This window comes from Artemia franciscana, chromosome 16 (assembly GCF_032884065.1).
Source record: "Artemia franciscana chromosome 16, ASM3288406v1, whole genome shotgun sequence".
Classification (NCBI taxonomy): domain Eukaryota; kingdom Metazoa; phylum Arthropoda; class Branchiopoda; order Anostraca; family Artemiidae; genus Artemia; species Artemia franciscana.
In genome coordinates this window covers 31985657-32006648 of record NC_088878.1, presented here as the reverse complement: position 1 = coordinate 32006648, position 20992 = coordinate 31985657, and the positions used below count along the sequence as shown (strand labels likewise).

The 20992-nt window shown below is 34.5% G+C and overlaps 1 protein-coding gene across 2 annotated transcripts in view; it reads left to right on the top strand.

The window, feature by feature from the left end:
* The window catches only part of LOC136037347 (tyrosine-protein kinase Drl-like), a 227572-nt gene that overhangs the window by 136583 nt on the left and 69997 nt on the right, over positions 1-20992 (top strand). For both annotated transcript variants that reach the window (XM_065720022.1, XM_065720021.1), the window contains 3 exons: positions 1564-1679; positions 4782-4912; positions 17804-17990. In XM_065720022.1, the coding sequence (XP_065576094.1) occupies positions 1564-1679; positions 4782-4912; positions 17804-17990 (434 nt within the window). The remainder of the gene's footprint in view (positions 1-1563; positions 1680-4781; positions 4913-17803; positions 17991-20992) is intronic.

Genomic DNA, 20992 nt, shown 5'->3' with positions numbered 1-20992 from the left:
ATTTTACATAATCACCTGGGGACTAGATTATCTGCTGGACCAAAAAGAGTTGCTAACAAGAGTTGCTGGACCAAAAAGAGTTGCTCAAAAAGAGTTGCTGGACCAAATAATAGCTAACAAGAGGATTTTTTCGCAATAGAATAATTAAATTAGTTTCATTTTTTAAATTTTTTCCTCAGTTGCTTCGATATTCTTATTGAAGTATTTCTAATAGATTCTTTTCCCTGTGTGGATCAGCTGCCACAATTGTATTTTATTAATATTGGTTTTATTTGTTTTAGTTTAGTGGTTTTTTTATCTTTGTTTCTTTTGTGCTGGGGACGCCTAATTTGCATACAGGCGAAATATCCGTGTTGTTTTAGTCTTTCATCTTTTCTCTCGACTGGCTGCAGTCTCATTTGTTGTCTTTTCTTTGAATTTTACCTCTCTTTGTTCTTTTTTGACATGTTTTCATGTTTCAGATTCTCCCCTCCTTCTAAAAAAAAAAAGTTAGAAATACCCCATTTTGTGAGTGATTTAATTTTTAAAGTATGGGTATGTTAAAGTAAAGCCTTAGCATAGAAAGCAAGGGTTGGGATGGTGGCAAAGTATTCAAATTTAGGAGAATCCTTAAGGTCCTTAAATCCTTAAGGTCCTTATGTCCTTAAAAACGGACATAAGTTATATACAAAACAAGTAATTTTAATGCAAAAGTACAGACAAGCATTAAAAGTTATTACGAACGTATTTTTTCCTATGCGTCCTATCTTTACGCTAAAGTTTAGCTTGTGCACAATTGAAAGCATAACAAGTTCGTTTTAAATTTTAGCATAATTCTTTGATATTATTTGAAAGACGCCTGCTTTTTATATTATAGACATAGGGTACCACCACTCTCAAAATAATCAAGATTTCTGTCTTGTCTATAACTACACGTTGTGCTTCGAAATTGAATACTCGTGTTTCGAAATTGTTCGTACTTTTCAATTTTTCGTAAATTTTCAAAAACTTTAGTTAAGATTTGATCATAGACCAATATAGTTCTCCTACTTCTAGAAAAAATAAAATAAAAGCAATCGTTTTATTGGTTCTAACTCATGGAAGAGGTTAGTGAATCTGTAAGATGGCTTCAAAGTAAACTATCATATAATTAATTATCCATATAAAAAAATAATCAAGGAGACTTCAGTAAAGTACCAGTTCATCAAGAGCACAACTAAACATTGTAACTGACATTTTTTACTTTTTCGAATATTTCTACGAGCGGGTTGCTAAGCTATTTTCAAAGGAAGGATTAGCAACATGTTATGTCACACTTTACTCCTCCTGAGCTATTTTGTCCCACTATTCAACTCTTTGAGAATAGCTTAGAAAATTAAGTTTGGTAAATTATTTGGTAATAATATTTAGAAAATGTTTGGTAAATTACTTCAGAAGTATGCAAAATGTCAGATATAACTATTATCATAAATGTTTGTTAGATAATTAAAAACAGTATCAGAACTTCTGTTTTATAGTACTAAATTAATTGATTTCACTCAGCCATTTCAATTATCTCAGAGACAACTGCCAATTTTTTTTCAGATATTCTATAATCTAGAAGTGGTGTATCCAACATCTCATTACTTAGAATCAATGGAGCCGCCTTTTTTCAACATCAGTCAATATGGCACTGTTCCAAAAACTCCAACAACTTTTCAGTAAGTAAATCTATCAGAATAACTATTTCATTGCTGGTATTATAAAACCAAAAGTAAATTTTAAACTATTGGAAGTCAACTTTCCGGAAGACTTCCCACGAATTGTGCCCTTTGGAAGACCCAGATAACAATAAAGTTAGGCTATCTAGCTTAGAAAAGAGAAAGCAAAATCAAATAAGAGATAGACGCTCTTAAATTGCCAAGGATTTCAAACCAAAAGTTTTCTTGCTCCCTTGTGGCATTTTAGGTCTATTCATACCTGAAAACTGCAATTTTCTAAGATTCTACTTTTGATTGTTTCAAAGTTATAAAATTCTCAGGGTAGTATCATACTTTGACAGTGTTGCCACATTGAACCTTGAAAATGAATAAAAAGAATTAAAAAGGTAACTTCAGCAGTATTTTTTATCCATAAATACCTAAACATTAACAATACGTTGAGTCCTAAGAAAAATTATACCTCCTAAAGAAAGTTACATTTTCTTCAGGTGTTTCTTTCCGTACGTTTTTAGCTTCTTTTCGCATACTTTTCACCCCCTTTTTTCTCACTCGCTGCTACTGATTGCTCCATAACTACACGTAGAGGATATTTTCGTTAAAACTAAATTGCTGATAGTCCCTAATCTTTTTAGTTGTAACTTTTAGTGTCAATTCCACTTAGCCAATTTTAATAATCAGAAGTTACTGTCATTGTCCTTGGGACTTTAAAATTTCCAAGCAGAGACGTCAGATGTGCATGTTTTCTTTTTAGGGACCCTTAACTTTGGACGGGGATAAAATCATCACATCAGCAATAAGGTCGGTATTTAATGCTTTAACTTATAACGAAATTTAAGCACTGTTAGGCCGTGTCTCCTCTCTGCCCATGTTCTTATTTCAATCCAAGCGAAATTTAGATCTTGTCTATTTTAAAGATGCGGCTGATACTACCTATTTTAAACCAAATAAAGCCTGTGATCATTGTAAACGATTTATTTAAAGCGAAGTCTTGACTAAAAATGTAAAGAATTGGAAGGCAAAGAACGCTTCAAAGTGAGAATATGCGCACTCACACAGCGTGAAAAAACAAAGTCTCAGAAAATAAGATATTAAAATTTTTTTTTTGTTTCCACCTGTAAATTTCTATCAATCAGGTAATAAAAAAATTCCTCATGTGACTTTGAAGACAATTTAGTAAAATTTGAATATCTTTGTAGATCCACTAATCTACTCATGCCTAAACTATTTTAAACCTTTCCCAAAACATGACGATTGATGCCCTATTAGCCTACTGACCTAGTTTTATTTGCTTTTTATTACATGGGCAAAGGTTATTTCCTTCAAAAGGTTGCCGAGGTTGCAAATTGTTTGACAGTCTGCTTATGAAATCAAAGCCGAAAAGCTAAAAAGGATGGGACCTTGCCCTATTTAGCCAGATCTAGAGCAAAGGGAAGTCGTCAAGTAAATGTAATTTTAGCGGAAAATCTGAAGTTATTTTTAGAAAAATTATGCAACAAAAGATGGATTGAACTAGGATTTAGTAGTTAAAATAACTTTTCCATACACCTTTTTAAGGAGGCAGATTAATCAAACAGTTCGTAGTAACAAATTGTATGTAAGGAGTGACTCGACTCAATAGTAACCGAAACTCTAAATAGCAAAATTTTTATAACTTTTATTATTATTATTTAAGAATTAACGACGCTTCTTGACTACTAAGGTCCCTGCGTCGGCCCTGCAGTGCATTCCTGCAGCGTGATTCGATCTCTGGGTCCCGTATTACCAAGCTAAGGTCAAATCCACTGCGCCACCACAGGACAAAATTTTGATAACAATAGAGCCGCCAAAACAATTTGAATTTTATGCTGATTTAAAATATGTATTCACATTATAAAGTTTCATGTTACCCATCGAAAGCTATGGCCCTAAAAACTTTTCATGACTTAAAAAAAGGCAAAGCGTCCCTAAAAGGTCCAGGAATCTTAATGAACATAGCACGATCATATCCAGCATATTAGAGAACCCTACTGTACAGGTTTCCAGTTCCCATCTGCAAAAATGTAGGATTTTCTGTTATTTTTTTCTCAGAAGAAAGACCAAATATGCATGTAGATTTGTTTCTTTGTTTCTTTTTCCGAGGAGTGATCGTATCGAATCAGTGGTCCTAAAATATAGAGGGAGTGCTTATTCAAATGTATATTAAAAGATATAATACATTTTTAGGTAATTAAGAGATTAGAGGGCCACTAGCCCCCCCCTCCCCTTTTTTTCAAGTTCCTGCCCTAATAACACAGTGTTTGGTAGCTTGAACTGTTCAAAATAAAATTCAAAGTGACAACACACAGGAATAAAGTTCTAGGCAGATTGATGGTATTAAGACACAAAATTAAGGGCGTATTCAAGAAACTAGTTGAGGGGCTTTTGTGCTTTGAATATTTCACCCAGGCTAGGCTGAGCGCTGGCTAGACCTGGTGGAGCTTTTGCACTAATAATATAATTTATGGCAGCCTGAACTACATAAAAATGAAATTCAAAGTGGTAACTTAAAGAAATAAAATACCAGGCAAGAATTTAATTTGAGGGAATCGTGAAAACGTAAATATAAAGAATATTCTGTTAAAAAAGGAATTTTTTAAGGTTGGGGAGGGGGCGAGCTTTTTTCACAGTATTGATCTCCGAATGAAGAATATCGATAAAATAAGTATTTTTTATAGTTCTTAATGTTTCTAATAGCGTTTTAACGGTAGTCTCTAATGATAAAAGGAGATTTTTTTATTCTGTTTTGTTTTATGGCATTAATTATGTAAATAACCTAATCCCAAATTTTCTTAAATGCACAAATGAATTCTCCGATCCTTTCAAAAATTTTAGGGAGCGGAAGGGGTGATCTTCAAAAAAAGCCATGTTCTTGTGAGATTTTACCCTTCCTCTCGCCTCTTTACTAGGAGATAAATTAGCATAATAATTTGAATATTATTATAACAATATGCAACCCAACAATATGCAATTCCCCTTCCTCCCACCTCCTTACTAGTAGATAAATTAGCATAATAATTTGAACATTATTATAACAATATGCAACCTAATTTCCAACATTTTCTAAGTTCTTGCTTTATTTTCCAGGGTTACCTTTCCTTGTACAGGAAAAAGCAGCGCAGAAATAGATGTAACAATTCAATTAAATGTTACTGGATACGAGAAGAGAAAAGAGGGTCTTGCTTTAAGCTTCAGAAGGAAAAAATTCTGCTTAAAAGGTAACAAGTATTGTATTGTTCATCAGTGGCCTCAATTCAGGGAAATTTCAGGGGAAGTGAAAAATATTTTGTTTTTAAATTTAGATGAGTTATTTTGTTGTTTCTTTTTATTTTATGAAAATACCAAATTTGTCATTTTCAACGGAAACGATAAAAAAAGTTTTTTAATCAGGAGGGGGGCAAATTATAGAGAGAATAGAGCGTCCCTCATCCTCCTCCCTCACCTAGCTGACGCCATTGTTCTCTCTTTTATTTACAAATTCATTTCATTAATTAGCCTTGTAACTATGCTTTGTATTAGGGGGGTAATAATAACTATTAAACTAGTTATTTGACATTTTATGTAGGTATATTATATATTTTTGAATAGGACATTAGAAATATTTTACAAGGCCATTAGAGTATGAAGGACCACTGTCACAGAAGATGAGATATCCAAATGATGACGCATTACTGCTGGAATTTAAAAGGGGTAGTAACAAAATACATTCAAGAGTATCAAGAAAAAGAAGTTTTTGAAGCGTTCAGGGAGCAATCTGTGGCACGGGTTCACAAAAATGTAGGGGACAGGGTGAGTAAATTTTTGTCATTTTTAGATGAAGATACAAATAAAATTATACCTGAAAACCTAGGTTGGGTTATTTTTTGGTTGTTCAATCCTTTTGAATGAAAACACCAAAAAATGTGTTTGCCAAAATCTGGGGTGTCCCTCCGATTAGTACCTCTCAGAGTAGCTGGTTTAACTTATGACGTTTTGTTTTGCTTGGTATATAATAAATAAAAACTGTATAATTTAACGCCAATTCCATGCATTATTTGTCAGTTTCATCCATGGTATCTATTTTAAAATTGAGTGATTAACTAAAATGTTATACCTTAAAAATTCGAGCTGCGAGGTAAATAAAAATAAAAATCCGAGGTAAAACCTAACGACAGATTTTGAATTCAGGTTATAAACTTCCTATGAAAACACCTCCAAAAAAGTTGACACCAAAATCACCTATGGTCTGTGTAATTGTTTTAAGTCAATTTTAGACGTAGAAAATCATAAAAAAAGGACTGGTTATATTTCAGTCATTAGTGATAATACCACAATGTTAGCAAAGAAACAAAAAATTAAGAAAGGAGACTGAAAATTCTAACGAGGTTGGGCATTGAAGTTTCCTTTTGAAAATACTCCTCGTCTGAGGTGCCTTTTTATAATTATTAAATAAAAAAACAAGGTTTTTAATTGAAAGTAAGGAGCAACATTACAACTTAAAATGAGCAGAAATTATTCTGATTTTGGGGGGTTTCCTTCTCCTGAAGTCCTCGGTCGTTACACTAAAGTTCTTTAGTTCTCTAAAAAAGCTTATTATCCCAACTCCACGGTCCCTTGGGTTTCAGCAGCCGTTCTTAAGGTAATTTGATCGAAAAGTCAAAGTTTAGCGTAAAGAGTAAGGGACTAAGGTGGGAGCGACTTCCCACTGCGGAATTTTTTTTATCCGTTTTAAATTTTTATGTTATTTCTTACTTTCACTTAAAAAAAACTTTTTTTGTAATTCCTAATGGTTATCATTTTAAAATAAGAATGATAATCATTATCTAACCCTTTATTTAGAGGTTGATTTAAGCAGGGAGTCCTCTTTATCTTGATTTTAAATACATTTGAAATATATATCTATACATTTATAATACATTTGAATGTCCACTGATCGAAGTATAACTGATAATTACTTGTAAATGGCGCAAGACCGGTCAGAACATTGGAAGGGCCTGCGCGCGCGGTGGCAGCCGAGCGCGTGCAAATCTTTTGACTTGCAGTTTTTTAATAATTTGCACTCGTTTTTTGGGCCTTGATTTACGCTTTTTTTCGACTTCGGCAATTGGCAACCCTGGGCAAGTTGCCCTCCGATCACTTTTGACTCTTAACAAAAGAAAACTGGAAATTCCGATTCATAATCGAATAAGCCCCTTCGAAGTTTATGCAACCATCCCCTCCATTAAAACTTTATATGTCCCTGGACATAATTTACAACACTTGCATCCAGGTTTTGTGGGAGGGGCTGTGTTATTCCTGGAGTTTTATTATATTATCTTCGTACTATTTTGAACAAAATGGCTATATAAAAGTTTGACCGGACATATTTGGGGAAAAGAGGGTTGGAGGTGGGTGCCATCGGATCACTTTTGACCCTTAAAACGGGAATTAGAACTTTGAAATTCTAATCATTTGCGTCCCTCCAAAGGTTACACGACATTCTCTTCCATAAAAAAACTTAATTCCCCCGAGGCATAAGTTACAACCCTTCCCCCGGGATCCTGAGGGGGAGGATATGCCGACCCCGAATTTTTGTTATCTGATCTTTAGACTATTTCATATAAACTTGTTATCTCAAAACTTAGATCGGATGCATTTGGGGAAAAGAGGGTTTGTGCATGAGTGGGGGGGTAGATACACCCCAATCACTTTTGACTCATGAAAAGATCAAATGAGCCAAAATCGAATTTTATACCACCACCCTTTACAATTTTTTTTATCTGAAGGTTGAACTTTTTTTTGTAAAATGGTTATTTCCCTATTTTTATCGGAAGGGTTTGGAGGAAAAGGGCAGAGGGAAAAAGGCTAGTTGTCCTCGGATCTCTTTTAATCTTAAAAAGTGAACAAGAACTTTCAATTTCTAATCAAATAATGCCCTCTCTGCAGTTCATATGAGTATCTCTTCCGTAAGAACCATATATATCCCCAGAGGATAACTTAAAACACCTGACCCTGGGTCCTGGGGTGATTTTCGAACCAGAGTTTTGTTATCTGACCTTTTAACTATTTTTAACAATATGGCATCTCAAAAAAATTTCTGATGCATTTGGGGAAAAAGGGCGTGGGGGGGGGCTAGTTGCCATCCGACTTCTTTTGAATCTTAAAAAGTGAACTAGAACTTTCACTTTCCAAACAAATGAGTCATCTTTGAAGTTTATACGAGCATCTGACTTTAGATTTTTAACAAAAATCTTTAACAAAATTTATCTAATTTTGTTAAATTTTTTGTTATTAATTTTTGTTATTAAAAAGTTAAAAATCCATTTTTAACAAAATGGCATTCTCAAAATTTGTATCTGATGCACTTGAAAAAAGGCATGAGGGGAGACTATCTGCCCTCCGATCACTTTCTACTCTTATAAATTGAACAAGAACTTTCAATTTCAAATCTAATGAGCCCTGTCTGAAGTTTATAAAAGCAACCCTTCCATAAGAACCATATAAGCCCCAAAGGCATAACTTACATAGGCTACCTCCGGGTCCTGGGGTGTTGCATCGACACTGGAGTTTTTGTTATTTGATGTTTGAACTATTTTAAAAAATGGCTATCTCAAATTTTTTCCTGATGGTTTTGTAAAAAAGGGCGTGGGGGGGCTGGTTGCCCTCGAATCTCTTTTTACTGTTAACATGTGAGCTAGAACTTTATGCGTCCTCTCTGAAGTTCATACAAGTATCGCTTCCATAAGAACCATATGTGTCCCCAGGGAATAGCTTAAAATGCCTGCCCCCATGCCCTAGGGTTTTTTCCCGACATTGTAGTTATTGTTATCTGACCTTTTAACTATTTTTAACAAAATGGATATCTCAAAATTTGTATCTGATGCATTTGAAGACAAAAGGGCGTGAGGGGGCTATTTGACTTTAATTTTCCAAACAAATGAGTCCTTTCTCAAGTTTATACGAGCATCCTCTCCATAATAGCCATATATGCAAAGAGGGAATAAGATGAAATACCTACCCCCTGGCCCTGGGGAGTTTTGTCGGCACCAGAGTTTTGTTATCTGATCCTTGAACTATTTTTAACAAAATGGCTATCTCAAGTTTTTATCTGATGTATTTGGGGAAAAAAGGGCGTTGGGGGACTAGCTGCCCTCCGATCATTTTTATTCTTATAAAGTAAACTAGAACTTTCAATTTCCAATTAAATAAGCCCTCTCTGAAGTTTCTAGGAGCATCCCTTCCATAAGAACCGTATAAACCTCCAGGCCATAACTTACAATGCCTCCCCCCAGGCCGGGGGGGGGGGGGTTGTGGTGAAACCGGAGTTTTTGTTATCTTATGTTTAAACTATTAAAAAAAATAGTTATATAAACTTTTTACCAAATGGGGTTGGGGAAAAAGGGCGTTGAGGGGACTAGCTGCCCTCGGATCTCTTTTGACTCTTAAAAATTGAACTAGAGCTATCAATTTCAATCAAAGGAGTCCTTTCTGAAGTTTTACGAGCATCCCTTCCGTAAGAAACATATGTATACCCAGGGCACAACTTACAACGCTAGCTCCAGACCCTGGGGGGTTGTGTTGACACCAGATTTTTGTTATCTGATCTTTGAGCTATTTTTAACATAATGGCTATCTCAAACTTTTTATCTGATGCGTTTGGGTAAAAGAGTGTGGGGGTTTAGTTAACCTCCAATCACTTTTGACTCTTAAAAAGAGCACTAGAACTTCCAATTTCCAAGTGAATGAGCCCTCTCTGAAGTTTACACGACCATCCATTCCATATTAAGCGCCTCTGGAAAAAAACATAGAAACCATATGGCCTTTACTATAGGCTACGCTGTGATTGTAATCAGCATAAAAAATGAATTCTTTTGATGAATTATTCGTTATCAAGAATTTGGTAGAACTTCAGTTACGATAGGGCCGAGTCACTCATTACTTACAAATTGTTACCACGAACTGTTTGAATGCTGCCTTTGTCTTTCTTATAAATACAAAAATTGAGTAGTGTACATACAAATGAAAAAACGGGTTAACGCAAAATCACGCCAAAAATAAATAAGCAAAAAAAAAAGAAAAACGATACATGGAAATTCATAATTAAACAAAATGAAATTGATTTTTGTCACGTAAACAAATTTTAGCTTTTTTTTAATAGGAGGTCTCATTTATTCCTTGCTACCTCAAGCATCTTTTTAATTCTATACATACTTTTCAAAGATGTATCAGGAATGCTTAAAAGGAAACCAAATAAAATTTAATATATTTAAAATATGCCACTTCTAAGATTATTAGGCTTTCAATAAGCTTTTAATTCAATAATTTCATGATTCCTTATAAATCATTGATAAGCCTTACAAATGCTTTGATTTCGAAAGAACAGGCGGCTAAATTTAAATGATCCTTTTATAGTCTATTGGACAATTAGTGGCCAACTTTTTTCTTCTTACTGCCACCGCAGTAAGGATAACAGTTTGTTTATTAGTGTTTATAAACCAAGGAACTTGATACACTAAAGTCTCTTGGTATTACGTTGTCCACCCCTATTCGTCCACATCTGCATAAGCTAACTTTCCTTGTGCTTGTGATTTTGTTCTCCTCTTCGCTACCAAAAAGAAATTCTTGATTACTCTAGAATTAGAGATGAATAGCTCTACTCGGCTTTATCATGTTGTTTTTCTTTCTTCGTTTTAAATTTACCCTTTTAATTCCTCTTTGTTTATGACTAGATTGGCCAGGGCAAATAGTTAGGCACTAGATTAGCCAGGGCGAATCGATTGACCAGATTGTTTTTCTTTCTTCGTTTTAAATTTACCAATTTGATTCCTCTTTGTTTATGACTGAATTGACCAGGGCAAATAGTTAGGCACTAGATTGGCCAGGGTAGATGTGAATAGATTGGTCGGGGCAATATGCTGGGCAAATAGTTCCAAAACACCAAAAATAAAATCTTGACTACTCTAGAATTAGAGATGAATAGCTCTACTCGGCTTCGTCGTGTTGTTTTTCTTTCTTCGATTTAAAGTTATCAATTTGAATCCTCTTTGTTTATGACTAGATGGGGCTAAAATAATCATTAGAGTTAGGAGCATCACTTCAGTTCAACTTATAACGTTCTTGTAATTTTTTTTTTATATATTGGCTTAAAGTTTCATACCCAAGAACCAAAAGATTTGGATAATACATGTTATTCGACCGAAACAAATGAAGCTGATTTAAGTTCTCAGCTTAATGTGGTTTCAAAATGTGCCATGTTTGAAAAAGGTGGGGCTATTTTCTCTCCAGAAGCAAGGAATAATGTAATTACCTTACAAAAATACATTAAAAAAATAAATAAAGGTAATTAAAGCAATTTTCACACATGAGTACAGGACCGTAGTGCTTAGTTTTAGAGTATAATTAAAAGCTAACTTTTTTAAAGTATTAAACGTTATCAAAATATATTTCCTTTTAGATTTTCGGTGAATATGAGGCCGAGTCAACCCCTATTTACAGTTTGTTGCCATAAACTGTTTGAAAGACAGCGAAGTTTTATTTCCTCTGTGTCGGCAAGGTTTTTAAATAGAAGTAGATAGCACCGCAGGGAACTCACAAAGCTGCCAAATTACTGAAATGATATTTCCTATGAGCTAATTTTTGCAGTTTCGTAGTGGGTATACAATAGTATTTAAAGTATAATACAGTATACCATAGTGGGTATACTAAAGCATTTATAGGGACTACCCTTTCCTAAACTTTAAAAAGAAAATTCAGCTCATTTTATTGTAAAAAAAATCCACACTTTCTAAAGAAATAAGTCTGATTAAAAATTGAATTCTCTATCTCCAACACAAAATATGAAAAATTAGATGGTTTTTCTAAGGTTTCTGGGAAAGTAGGTGTTGGCTTTTAGTTTTCTGTCGTTTATTCGGATCTCTAATCCATGGTCTACAAGTTATGACAGGACCTCCCAATCAATTCCAAGTACTTTGACCCCAGACACTAAAACAGTATATAAAGGACGAGTAAGGTCATCCTTTAAACTACCTAATTCCTTTTACTGTTTAATATTTCGAGGGTAATCGGACATACCGATGTAAATATCGAAGTAGGTACCTCGTACTTCGAGGGTACGAGGGAACAATACTGTTTTGTGAAGGGATCAATATAAAAGCTAACTTTTCACGATTTCTTAGAAGTGCAATCGATAATGTAGGACCAATGGCTTCTATGGTACTTCTAACAATTCATTTTGACTTATGATGGCTAACCTACATATTACTAAGTAATATACACTAATTCAGTATATACTACCTTAAGTGGTAGCAACTCCTTATAATATGGGAAAGAGGGGGGGCAATTTTTTTTAACATTTAGCGGGGCAGTTTTGCTTTTCCTCGTTTTTTCCCCCATGAAAATACCAATTAAAAGGTGTTTTTCGAAGTCTAGGGGAGGGATAAACTGGAAAAACTGCTGAAGGTGGTAGTGTGCTCATCCTTCCTGGACTCTCACTCTCAATTTGAAACACTTAACCCCTTACATACAACCAGATATAGAATAGAGTGCTTTCTCAATCCTCCGATGATTTATTTTTTATTTAATTAAAAGAAAACTTTTCTAAGAGAGATAAAATAAATTAGAGAATGAAATAGGAAAAAAAGAACTAAGTTTTAAATTTAGAAAGGGACGAGTGTGAAATGCAAAGATATTAACTCACCCGGATTGTGTCATATGCCCTCTTAAACAGTGCTTTAAGCCGTCCAAACAGCAAGTGCCGAATTGGACATTTACTGAATATTTCTGATTGAGTCTTTTCATATCAGATTTAAAGGTTCATCCATTACCTGATGATAAACCACTAGTCCGTGCTAGTCAAACTGTTTTGGCTATTTTCGGCCACTAATAAGCCACACATACATACCACTAATCCTTGAAATTTGATAGTCTTCGCTAGACAAGCCGCATGAATAGTTAGCCCATATAATAGAAGACAAATCTCCCGATATTACATTTCTTTTTAAGTGATTGAATAATGAGAGACTTTGGTTATATTCAATTGAAATGTTCCTTAAAAAAATACTTAAATCAGTATACTGGTTACTAAGCCTATGCTCGGAAGGCAGAGCAGAACCTTTGAAGCATACCTCAGCTTACATTGGGGCTCACCTCAGCAGTATTCATATTTCAAGCGAAATGTATATTTTTTTTTGTCGCTCTTTCATTAATGACTTTTTAGCCTCAAGACACAGAGATTCTAATATTGAAATAAAGTTCAGTCACTTTGAAAAGTAACAGCCCTGTTATAATAAAGAAAAATGTTCCTTACTGATTGTCAGTATCGCACAACAAAAAAGTTTTTTCTTTTGCAACGTCACGTGCAGTTGCCTATTTTAGGTTTTAGAAAAATAAAACCTTACATTATTCTTTACAATTGTCTCCATTTCTGTTAAGCTTCTCTTTTTCATCTTTCCATTCTTTTTTAGTGGATATGCTCTATTTTAGAGTGGATAGCTCTAAATTGGCTACATACCACGTTTATAGTGGGCGTAGCTTATAATATAAGTTAGTTTCAACCTTTTCTAAAATCAAAAAAAAGTTTTCCAAATTGATGTCGCATATACGACCGAAAAATATATTTTTCAAAGCTTGATCCTTTATCAGCTTTTGCCAGTCAGGATTTCACCGCAAAATAAGAAAACAACACATTTCTAATACATAATTGCTACTCAAAGAAGCTAAGCCCCATCTACAAAAAGCGGTTGGTGGCTACGCCCTCTTTGAAACAGCAAACATAGGTTCAAAACACTATCCACTAAAAAAGAAAAACTCAAACTAATCACTTATTACATTTTTCCTCTCAGCTTAACATCTGTTCCTAGTCTATTAAACATTCGCTCCGGTGTTTGACACATTTATAGTACCCCCTAGTGCTCCACCCTGGTTTCCAATTACTTCCAAATTACCACAAATTATGCGACACCCCTTTCCCAGTCTTCTCTAAATTGGAAATAACATGCAAACAATTTGTGGCACATACCATGCCGAATTGAAATGACATTGTGATGTAACGCCTTTTATGCAGGGCTGACAAAAGAAAGTATTTTAACTTTGGCAGTCAAATTTATGACATATTACTTTTCACAACCAAGGATGGTTTTAGAAAACCAAAATGTCTAAGTAATTACTACATGTGCTGATACTGATCAATGATCTACAGGTGAACTACATCCTAAAAGTTGTTTTGATTAGTCTCATCTGAAGGGCAATCAGGAAAAAAGGATGTTCGTGAGAAATAATTACGGTTTTACCTACCTGGATTCATCTTTTGTGTATTCATATATGAAAACTGCGATTTTATAGAATTTTCTTTTTGTTGTTTCAAAATTAAAAAAAAAATTAAGGCAGTTTTCGTCAGTATTGCCACGTTGAATCGTGAAAATAGATATAAAATAATTTAGTTAAACTTCACAAAGCTTTTTTCAGTAAAGATTCAAACTTTAATAGACTATTGATTGCAAAAGACAACTAAAACTTCGATGGAAAGTTACATTTTCTTAAGCTTTTTTGTAGCATATGATTTCAGCTTAGTGTTGGCTCGTCCCCCCCCCCCAGTTTCTTTTTCTTTAATTTGGCACTCACTCCACCAAAAAACTTAGGAACTGTACATTGAGATGTTTGTAATTTAAAATCAAATTTTCAGTCTACCCTAACTTTCTAAGATATTTATGGTTCTATAGGTTTCCAATTAACTAAATCAAGCGATCGAGTTTCATTTTCATTTTCCATGGTAGCCTAAATCAAACAGCTCGTGGTAACGAACTATAAGCAAGAAGCGATTCGGCGCAATATTAAGTGAACCTTTAGGAGACAGAGTCTTGATAACAATAGATATATTAAAAGAATTGAATTTTAGTGCTTACTCGAAACAGATAGAATTCCTCAAGTTTATTATGACCCATCAAAAGTTAGGAGCTTGAGAAACTTCACCCAGTTTTGAAATAGGGGAAACACCGTCAAAACATCAAGTCATCTTTATGAAAATCACACCATCAGATTCACCATGTCAGAGAACCCTTCTGTAGAGGTTTCAAGCTCCTATGTACACAAATGTACATAGTTGTACATAATGTACATAAATGTTGGTTTTTTGCTAGAAGAAAGATCACAAATGCATGTTTATTTGTTTGTTTGTTTTTCCCGTGGGCAATCGTATCGAATTTCTGGTCCTAGAAGATTGATAGAGGGCTTATTTGATCGGAAATCATGAGTTCTAGTGCCGTTTCCACGTCACCAAAAATATTGGAGGCCAGGTATCCCCTCCCCAACCCCTTTTTACCTCAAATTCGTCCGATCAAAATTTGAGATAGTCATTCTTTAGCAAAGTTTAAAAATCTAATAATTATGTTTTCCAGAATGATTTGACCCCCTACAGCCCCAGGGTGAAAGGCTGAAAGGTATGAACTTTGCCCGTTGTTTACATATTGCATTGGTTATTGGGAAGTATGCAGATATTTTTCGGGTGGGATTTTCTGTGGGCGAGGGGCATTTTCTACAGGGATAATTTCCTGGTAGGAGGGAAGTTTCTGGGATGAGCATACCAGAGGGAAATATACACGGGGAAAATTTATCACCAAGAATAATTCTCCGTGGAAAAGTTTTCCGAGTGAGAAACTTCCATCCCCGTTTTTTTTCCATGGGAAAAAAGGGTCATTTCCGGCATAAATAAAAAAATAAAGGAGAATTTTCTAGGCGGAATCATGAACAAGAAAACTTTCTTGATTGAAGTTAGAGCAAGGATGGAATTGTTAGGGGGTAATTTCCTTGGGATCATTTTGCAGAGGCGATTTTTCTTTGTCTTTTTTCTTTTTTGCAGAGAGAGAGATGGGTTTATTGATATATTAAATGAAAAAAACTAGTTTTTTTAACTGTAAATAAGGAGCGACATTAAAACTTAAAACGAACAGAAATTATTCAGTATATGAAATGGGTTGTCCCCTCTTCAACGTCTCGCTCTTTACGCTAAAGTTTGACTCTTTGCCACAATTCTACTTTTTAAAACAATTAATAGCTTTAGCGTAAAGAGCGAGGCGTTAAAGAGGGGAGAACCCAGTTCATATACTGAATAATTTCTGTTCGTTTTAAGTTTTAACATCGCTCCTTACAGTTAAAAAAAAACTAGTTTTTTTCATTTAATTTCTGAACGTTTTTGAATTAATGCATGTTTGATTTTGGCTCTCCACCATAGGACTTGTCCAATCTTATTGAATTTTTTGTATTGAATCAGATTAACAGATTATTAAAATGAAATTTGCATATTAATTCCTTTTTTGGCTAAATGGCTTTCTCTTAGTTTTGATCAGACGATTTTGAGAAATAAGGGGCGGGGAAGGAGGCCTAGTTGCCCTCCAATTTTTCGGTTACATAAAAAGGCAACTATAACTTTCAATTTTTAACTAACGTGTCTATTAGTAAAAAGTATACGTAACTTAAGAATTAACTTACGTAACAAACTTTTATATTCTTATATTTTTATTATGTATATAAGGGGGTTCGTACCCTCGTTAATGCCTTGCTCTTTACACTAAATCGTAAGTTTTGTCTCAATTCTTTAAGAATGACCCCTGAATCAGAAAGGCCGTAGAGTAAATAGTTGAAATTACTAAAAATACTTTAGCATAAAAAGCGAGGTATTTATCTCCTCCTAAATACCTTGCTATTTATGCTAAAGTATATTTAGAGCCCCTCATATGCGTAATAATCTCGGTTCGTTTTAAGCTTCAATGCTACTCCTTACTTTCTCCTTAATTGAAAAAAAATTTCATGTTTATTTTTTCATTGTTTTTTTATAGTAGTTTTAGAAAATCCTGCGCCCTTTTCATTGAATTTCTCTTCCCCCATGACATATTTCTCCAAGGAAAGATTTACCCACATAGCCCCCTCCCCTCAGCCCCACTCCCAAAACCAAAAAAATCCCCCTGAAAACGTCTCTACATTTCCCAATAACGATTGTTATATGTAAACACTGGTCAAAGTTTGTAACTTGCAGCCCCTCCCCCAGGGACTGTGGGGGAGTAAGTCATTCCCAAATACATAGTTATTATGGTTTTTGACTATTTGGAACAAAATGGCTATCTCAAAATTTTGATCCGTTGACTTTGGAAAAAATGAGCGTGGGAGGGGGCCTAGGTGCCCTCCAATTTTTTTGGTCACTTAAAAAGGGCACTAGAACTTTTCATTTCCGTTAGAATGAGCCCTCTTGCGACATTCTAGGACCACTTGGTCGATATGATGACCCCTGGGGAAAAGAAAAAAAAAACAAAAAAAAAAAACAAACAAACAAACAAATAAACACGCACCCGTGTTTTGTCTTCTGGCAAAGAATACAAAATTCCACATTTTTTGTAGATAGGAGCTTGAAATTTTTGCTATAGGGTTCTCTGATACGCCAAATGCGATGGTGTGATTTTCGTTAAGATTCTATGACTTTTATGGGGTGTTTTCCCCTATTTTCCAAAATAAAGCAAATTTTCTCAGTCTCTTAACTTTTGATGAAAAAGACTAAAGTTGATGAAACTTATATATTTAAAATCAGCATGAAAATTCAATTGTTTTGATGTATATTTTAGCATCAAAATTCCGTTTTTTAGAGTTTCGTTTACTATTGAGCCGGGTCGCTCCTTACTACAGTTCGTTACCACGAACTGTTTGAAATAAACAAAACAAAACAAGCAAACGGCCCGAAGCAAAGTGGAAAACGGGTTTCCCGGTATTATTTTGAAAAATGATTATAAATTAAATAAAAAAAGGTTTCCTATCTGAAAGTAAGGAGCAACATTAAAACTAACGGTTATTCCGTATATGAGTGAGGTGCCACCTCCTTAATACCCGATGTTTACGCTAAGGTTAGACCTTTGTTTAAATTCTTAAAGAAGGACTTCTGAAACACAAGGACCTTTTAATTAGAAGAGTTAACTTTTTTAATAGTGCTTGAAAACTTTAGCGTGAAAAGAGGGGTATTGAAGAAGAGACGGCTCCTCATATACAGTTTAATTTTTGTTTGTTTTATAAATAAGCCTCCTCTCCCCAAATAGTCACGGCAGCTTTTTTGGGTATTCACAACAAAATCACAAGCATTCTCCAAATTTTAGTTGTATCACTTGACTTTGTTGCAGATGAAGCAGAGCCACCATTGTACTTCAACGAAGAAAGGAAGTATCTTGAACAAGGGATGCAAAGCACCAGCAGAGTCGAGAACAGTATCATGATGGTCATTGCCATTATCTGCTCGGTTATCTCTATTTCATTGCTTGTTACTCTTGTTGCACTGCTTCTAACAAGAAAAAGGAAGCTCAGAAGAGGGTAAATTTTATTAATTTAATGTATATGTATTACGTTATTGTTTTAGAATTTTCATTTGTGGGAGGGATTTCTAACAAGTAGCCAATACGGTTGTGAGGATTGGGGTTCAAATCCTGGTGCTGCTGTTTATTTTGTTTGGAGTGCAGGTCAGTGGCGTGACTCTTTAAACTCATTCAAAGTTGGTCCAGCTTTAAATAGATATTAAATAAAAAAACAAGTTTTTTAAATGAAAGTAAGGAGCGACATTGAAACTTAAAACGAACAGAAATTACTCCGTATATGAAAGGGGCTTTTCCTTCTCAACGCCCCGCTCTTTACGCTATAGTTTGACTCTTTCTCTTAACTCTACATTTTAAAACAGTAAAAAACTTTAGCGCAAAGAGCGGGGCGTTGAGAAGGAAAAGCCCCTTTCATATACGGAGTAATTTCTGTTCGTTTTAAGTTTTAATGTCGCTCCTTACTTTCATTTAAAAAACTTGTTTTTTTTTATTTAATTTCTGAACGTTTTTGAATCAATGCATGTTTTGATTTTGGCTCTCCGCAGAGGAATAATTAAAACGAAATTTGTATATTTATTTTTTTTTTTTTTGGCTAAATGGCTTTCTCATAATTTTGATCGAATGATTTTGAGAAAAAAAGAGCGGGGGAGGAAGCCTAGTTGCCTTCCGATTTTCGGTTAATTAAAAAGGCAACTAGAACTTGTAATTTTTTACGAATCTTTTTATAAGTAAAACATATACGTAACTTATAAATTAGCTTACGTAAAGAACTTTTGTATTCTCATGTTTTTATTACATATATGAGGGGGGTTCGCCCCCTCGTCAGTACCTCGCTCTTTACACTAAAGCTTAAATTTTGTCCCAATTCATTAAGAATGACCCCTGAATCACAAAAGCCGCAGAATAAATAGTTGAAATTACTAAAAATACTTTAGCGTAAAGAGCGAGGTATTAGGAGGAGGTGAGCCCCTCGTATAGGTAATAATTTCTGTTCGTTTTAAGCTTTAATGCTGCTGCTTACTTCCAGCGGAAAAAAAACTTTTTCATATTTATTTTTTCATTGTTTTTTTTAAGTGATGCTAGTAAATCCTGCGCTCCCTTCATGGAAATTTTCTTTCCCCATGACAAATTCCTCGATGGAAAGCTCCCCCAGCATATCCCCCTCTTCTCAACCCCTGCCTCCAACCAAAAATTCCTCCTGAAAACGCCATCGAGGAATGATACGCTGAATGCATACGCTGAATAAAATGGCTATCTCCGAATTTTGATCCGTTGACTTTGGGAAAATAATTAGCGCGGGAGGGGGCCTAGGTGCCCTCCAATTTTTTTGGTCACTTAAAAAGGGCACTAGAACTTTTCATTTCCGTAAGAATGAGCCTTCTCGCAATATTCTAGGACAACTGGTTCGATGCGATCATCCCTGGGGAAAAAAAACAACAAACAAACAAACAAACAAACACGCATCCGTGATCTGCCTTCTGGCAAAAAATATAAAATTCCACATTTTTGTAGATAGGAGCTTGAAACTTCTACACTAGGGTTCTCTGATACGCCGAATCTGATGGTGCGGTTTTCGTTAAGATTCTATGACTTTTAGGGGGTGTGTTTCCCTATTTTCTAAAATAACACAAATTTTCTCAGGCTCGTAACTTTTGATGGGTGAGACTAAACTTGATTAAACTTATATATTTAAAATCAGCATTAAAATTCGATCCTTTTGATGTAGCTATTGGTACCAAAATTCCATTTTTTAAAGTTTTGGTTACTATTGAGCCGGGTCGCTCCTTACTACAGTTCGTTACCACGAACTGTTTGATAAGGAAGAATCTGGAGAAGGTAAACAAAAAGGTTGTGCGAAAGCAAAGGATGCTGGCTTACAGCCCAAATCGTACTTCCTGACTGAAGGGCGATGAAATGGAGATCAGCACCACCAGTAGGGACTTTAAAGTCCAACGCCGTATTATTTATTTTTTCTTTTTCATGAGTTGTCGTTTTTAACATATTTAAAATATGTCTCGATAACAAGTAAGTATGTAAGTAACTAGCTAATATGATATTTTTTAACTTATCAGACAAAATGAAAAGTGCAATTATTCTTTTCATTAGCTCTTTACTAAATTAAGCTGAAGCTGGTTGTGATAAAAAATAGCAAATTTTGCCAGCACTTGGCATTAGTTTGGTGCTTTTTCAAGGCAGAGATTTCAGGTTAAAGGCTTTTTTCTGGCTTACCTATTTAGTCACACAGGTACATTTGAAAGAGAAGCATATTTCGCGATACAGCCATAATCCTAGCTCCATCCACAATACCACCATGACAAACTTTGATAAACAATACGATTATCAGTAATGGCCAGATCTCTAAGCAGGAACCCTTTTCAGTGAGAAGAGAATATATTAAGAACATTACGATAGGAGAGACTATTAAAGGATTGTATATATTTGATAAAAGCTCTAATTCGCATTATAATATTTTAAGGTCCTTTCATAAATCTAGAACCATAAGTTAATTATTATTGGCAAAAAATTGAGAAAATTTAGGGTATAGAATTTGTCTTATATTTTGTTGCGTCTTAGTATCAAAATCTTTTTCGTATTTTCTGATGGTAGCCAGTTGCTACCTTTATTTCTTTTTTTTTTCTTTATAAACAAAGTATTCTTTAAGTTAAGCTACAATTAAAGACCATGAAAAAGTATATAGAATTCAAATGGTTTTATTTATAATAAATTGAACTTGGTGATTCAAAACTAAAAAAGTTTGTGATTTAAAAACTTTTTTAAATAAAGGTGCTTTAGAATTTAGAATATAACGCTTAATCAAATGTTTGCAAGGTCACCTTATATATCCATAATGCTTTAAAATTCCATACCAAATTCACTGAAAAACCTAGTCTCATACTAGGAGAAAGTAACAATCTGTGTTTTTTCGCTTTTGACTTCCAAGTTTACCTCTTGTTGCTCTTTGCCTCTCATTTTCTCCTGTGTAGTTATGTTGTGTTTCTGTCT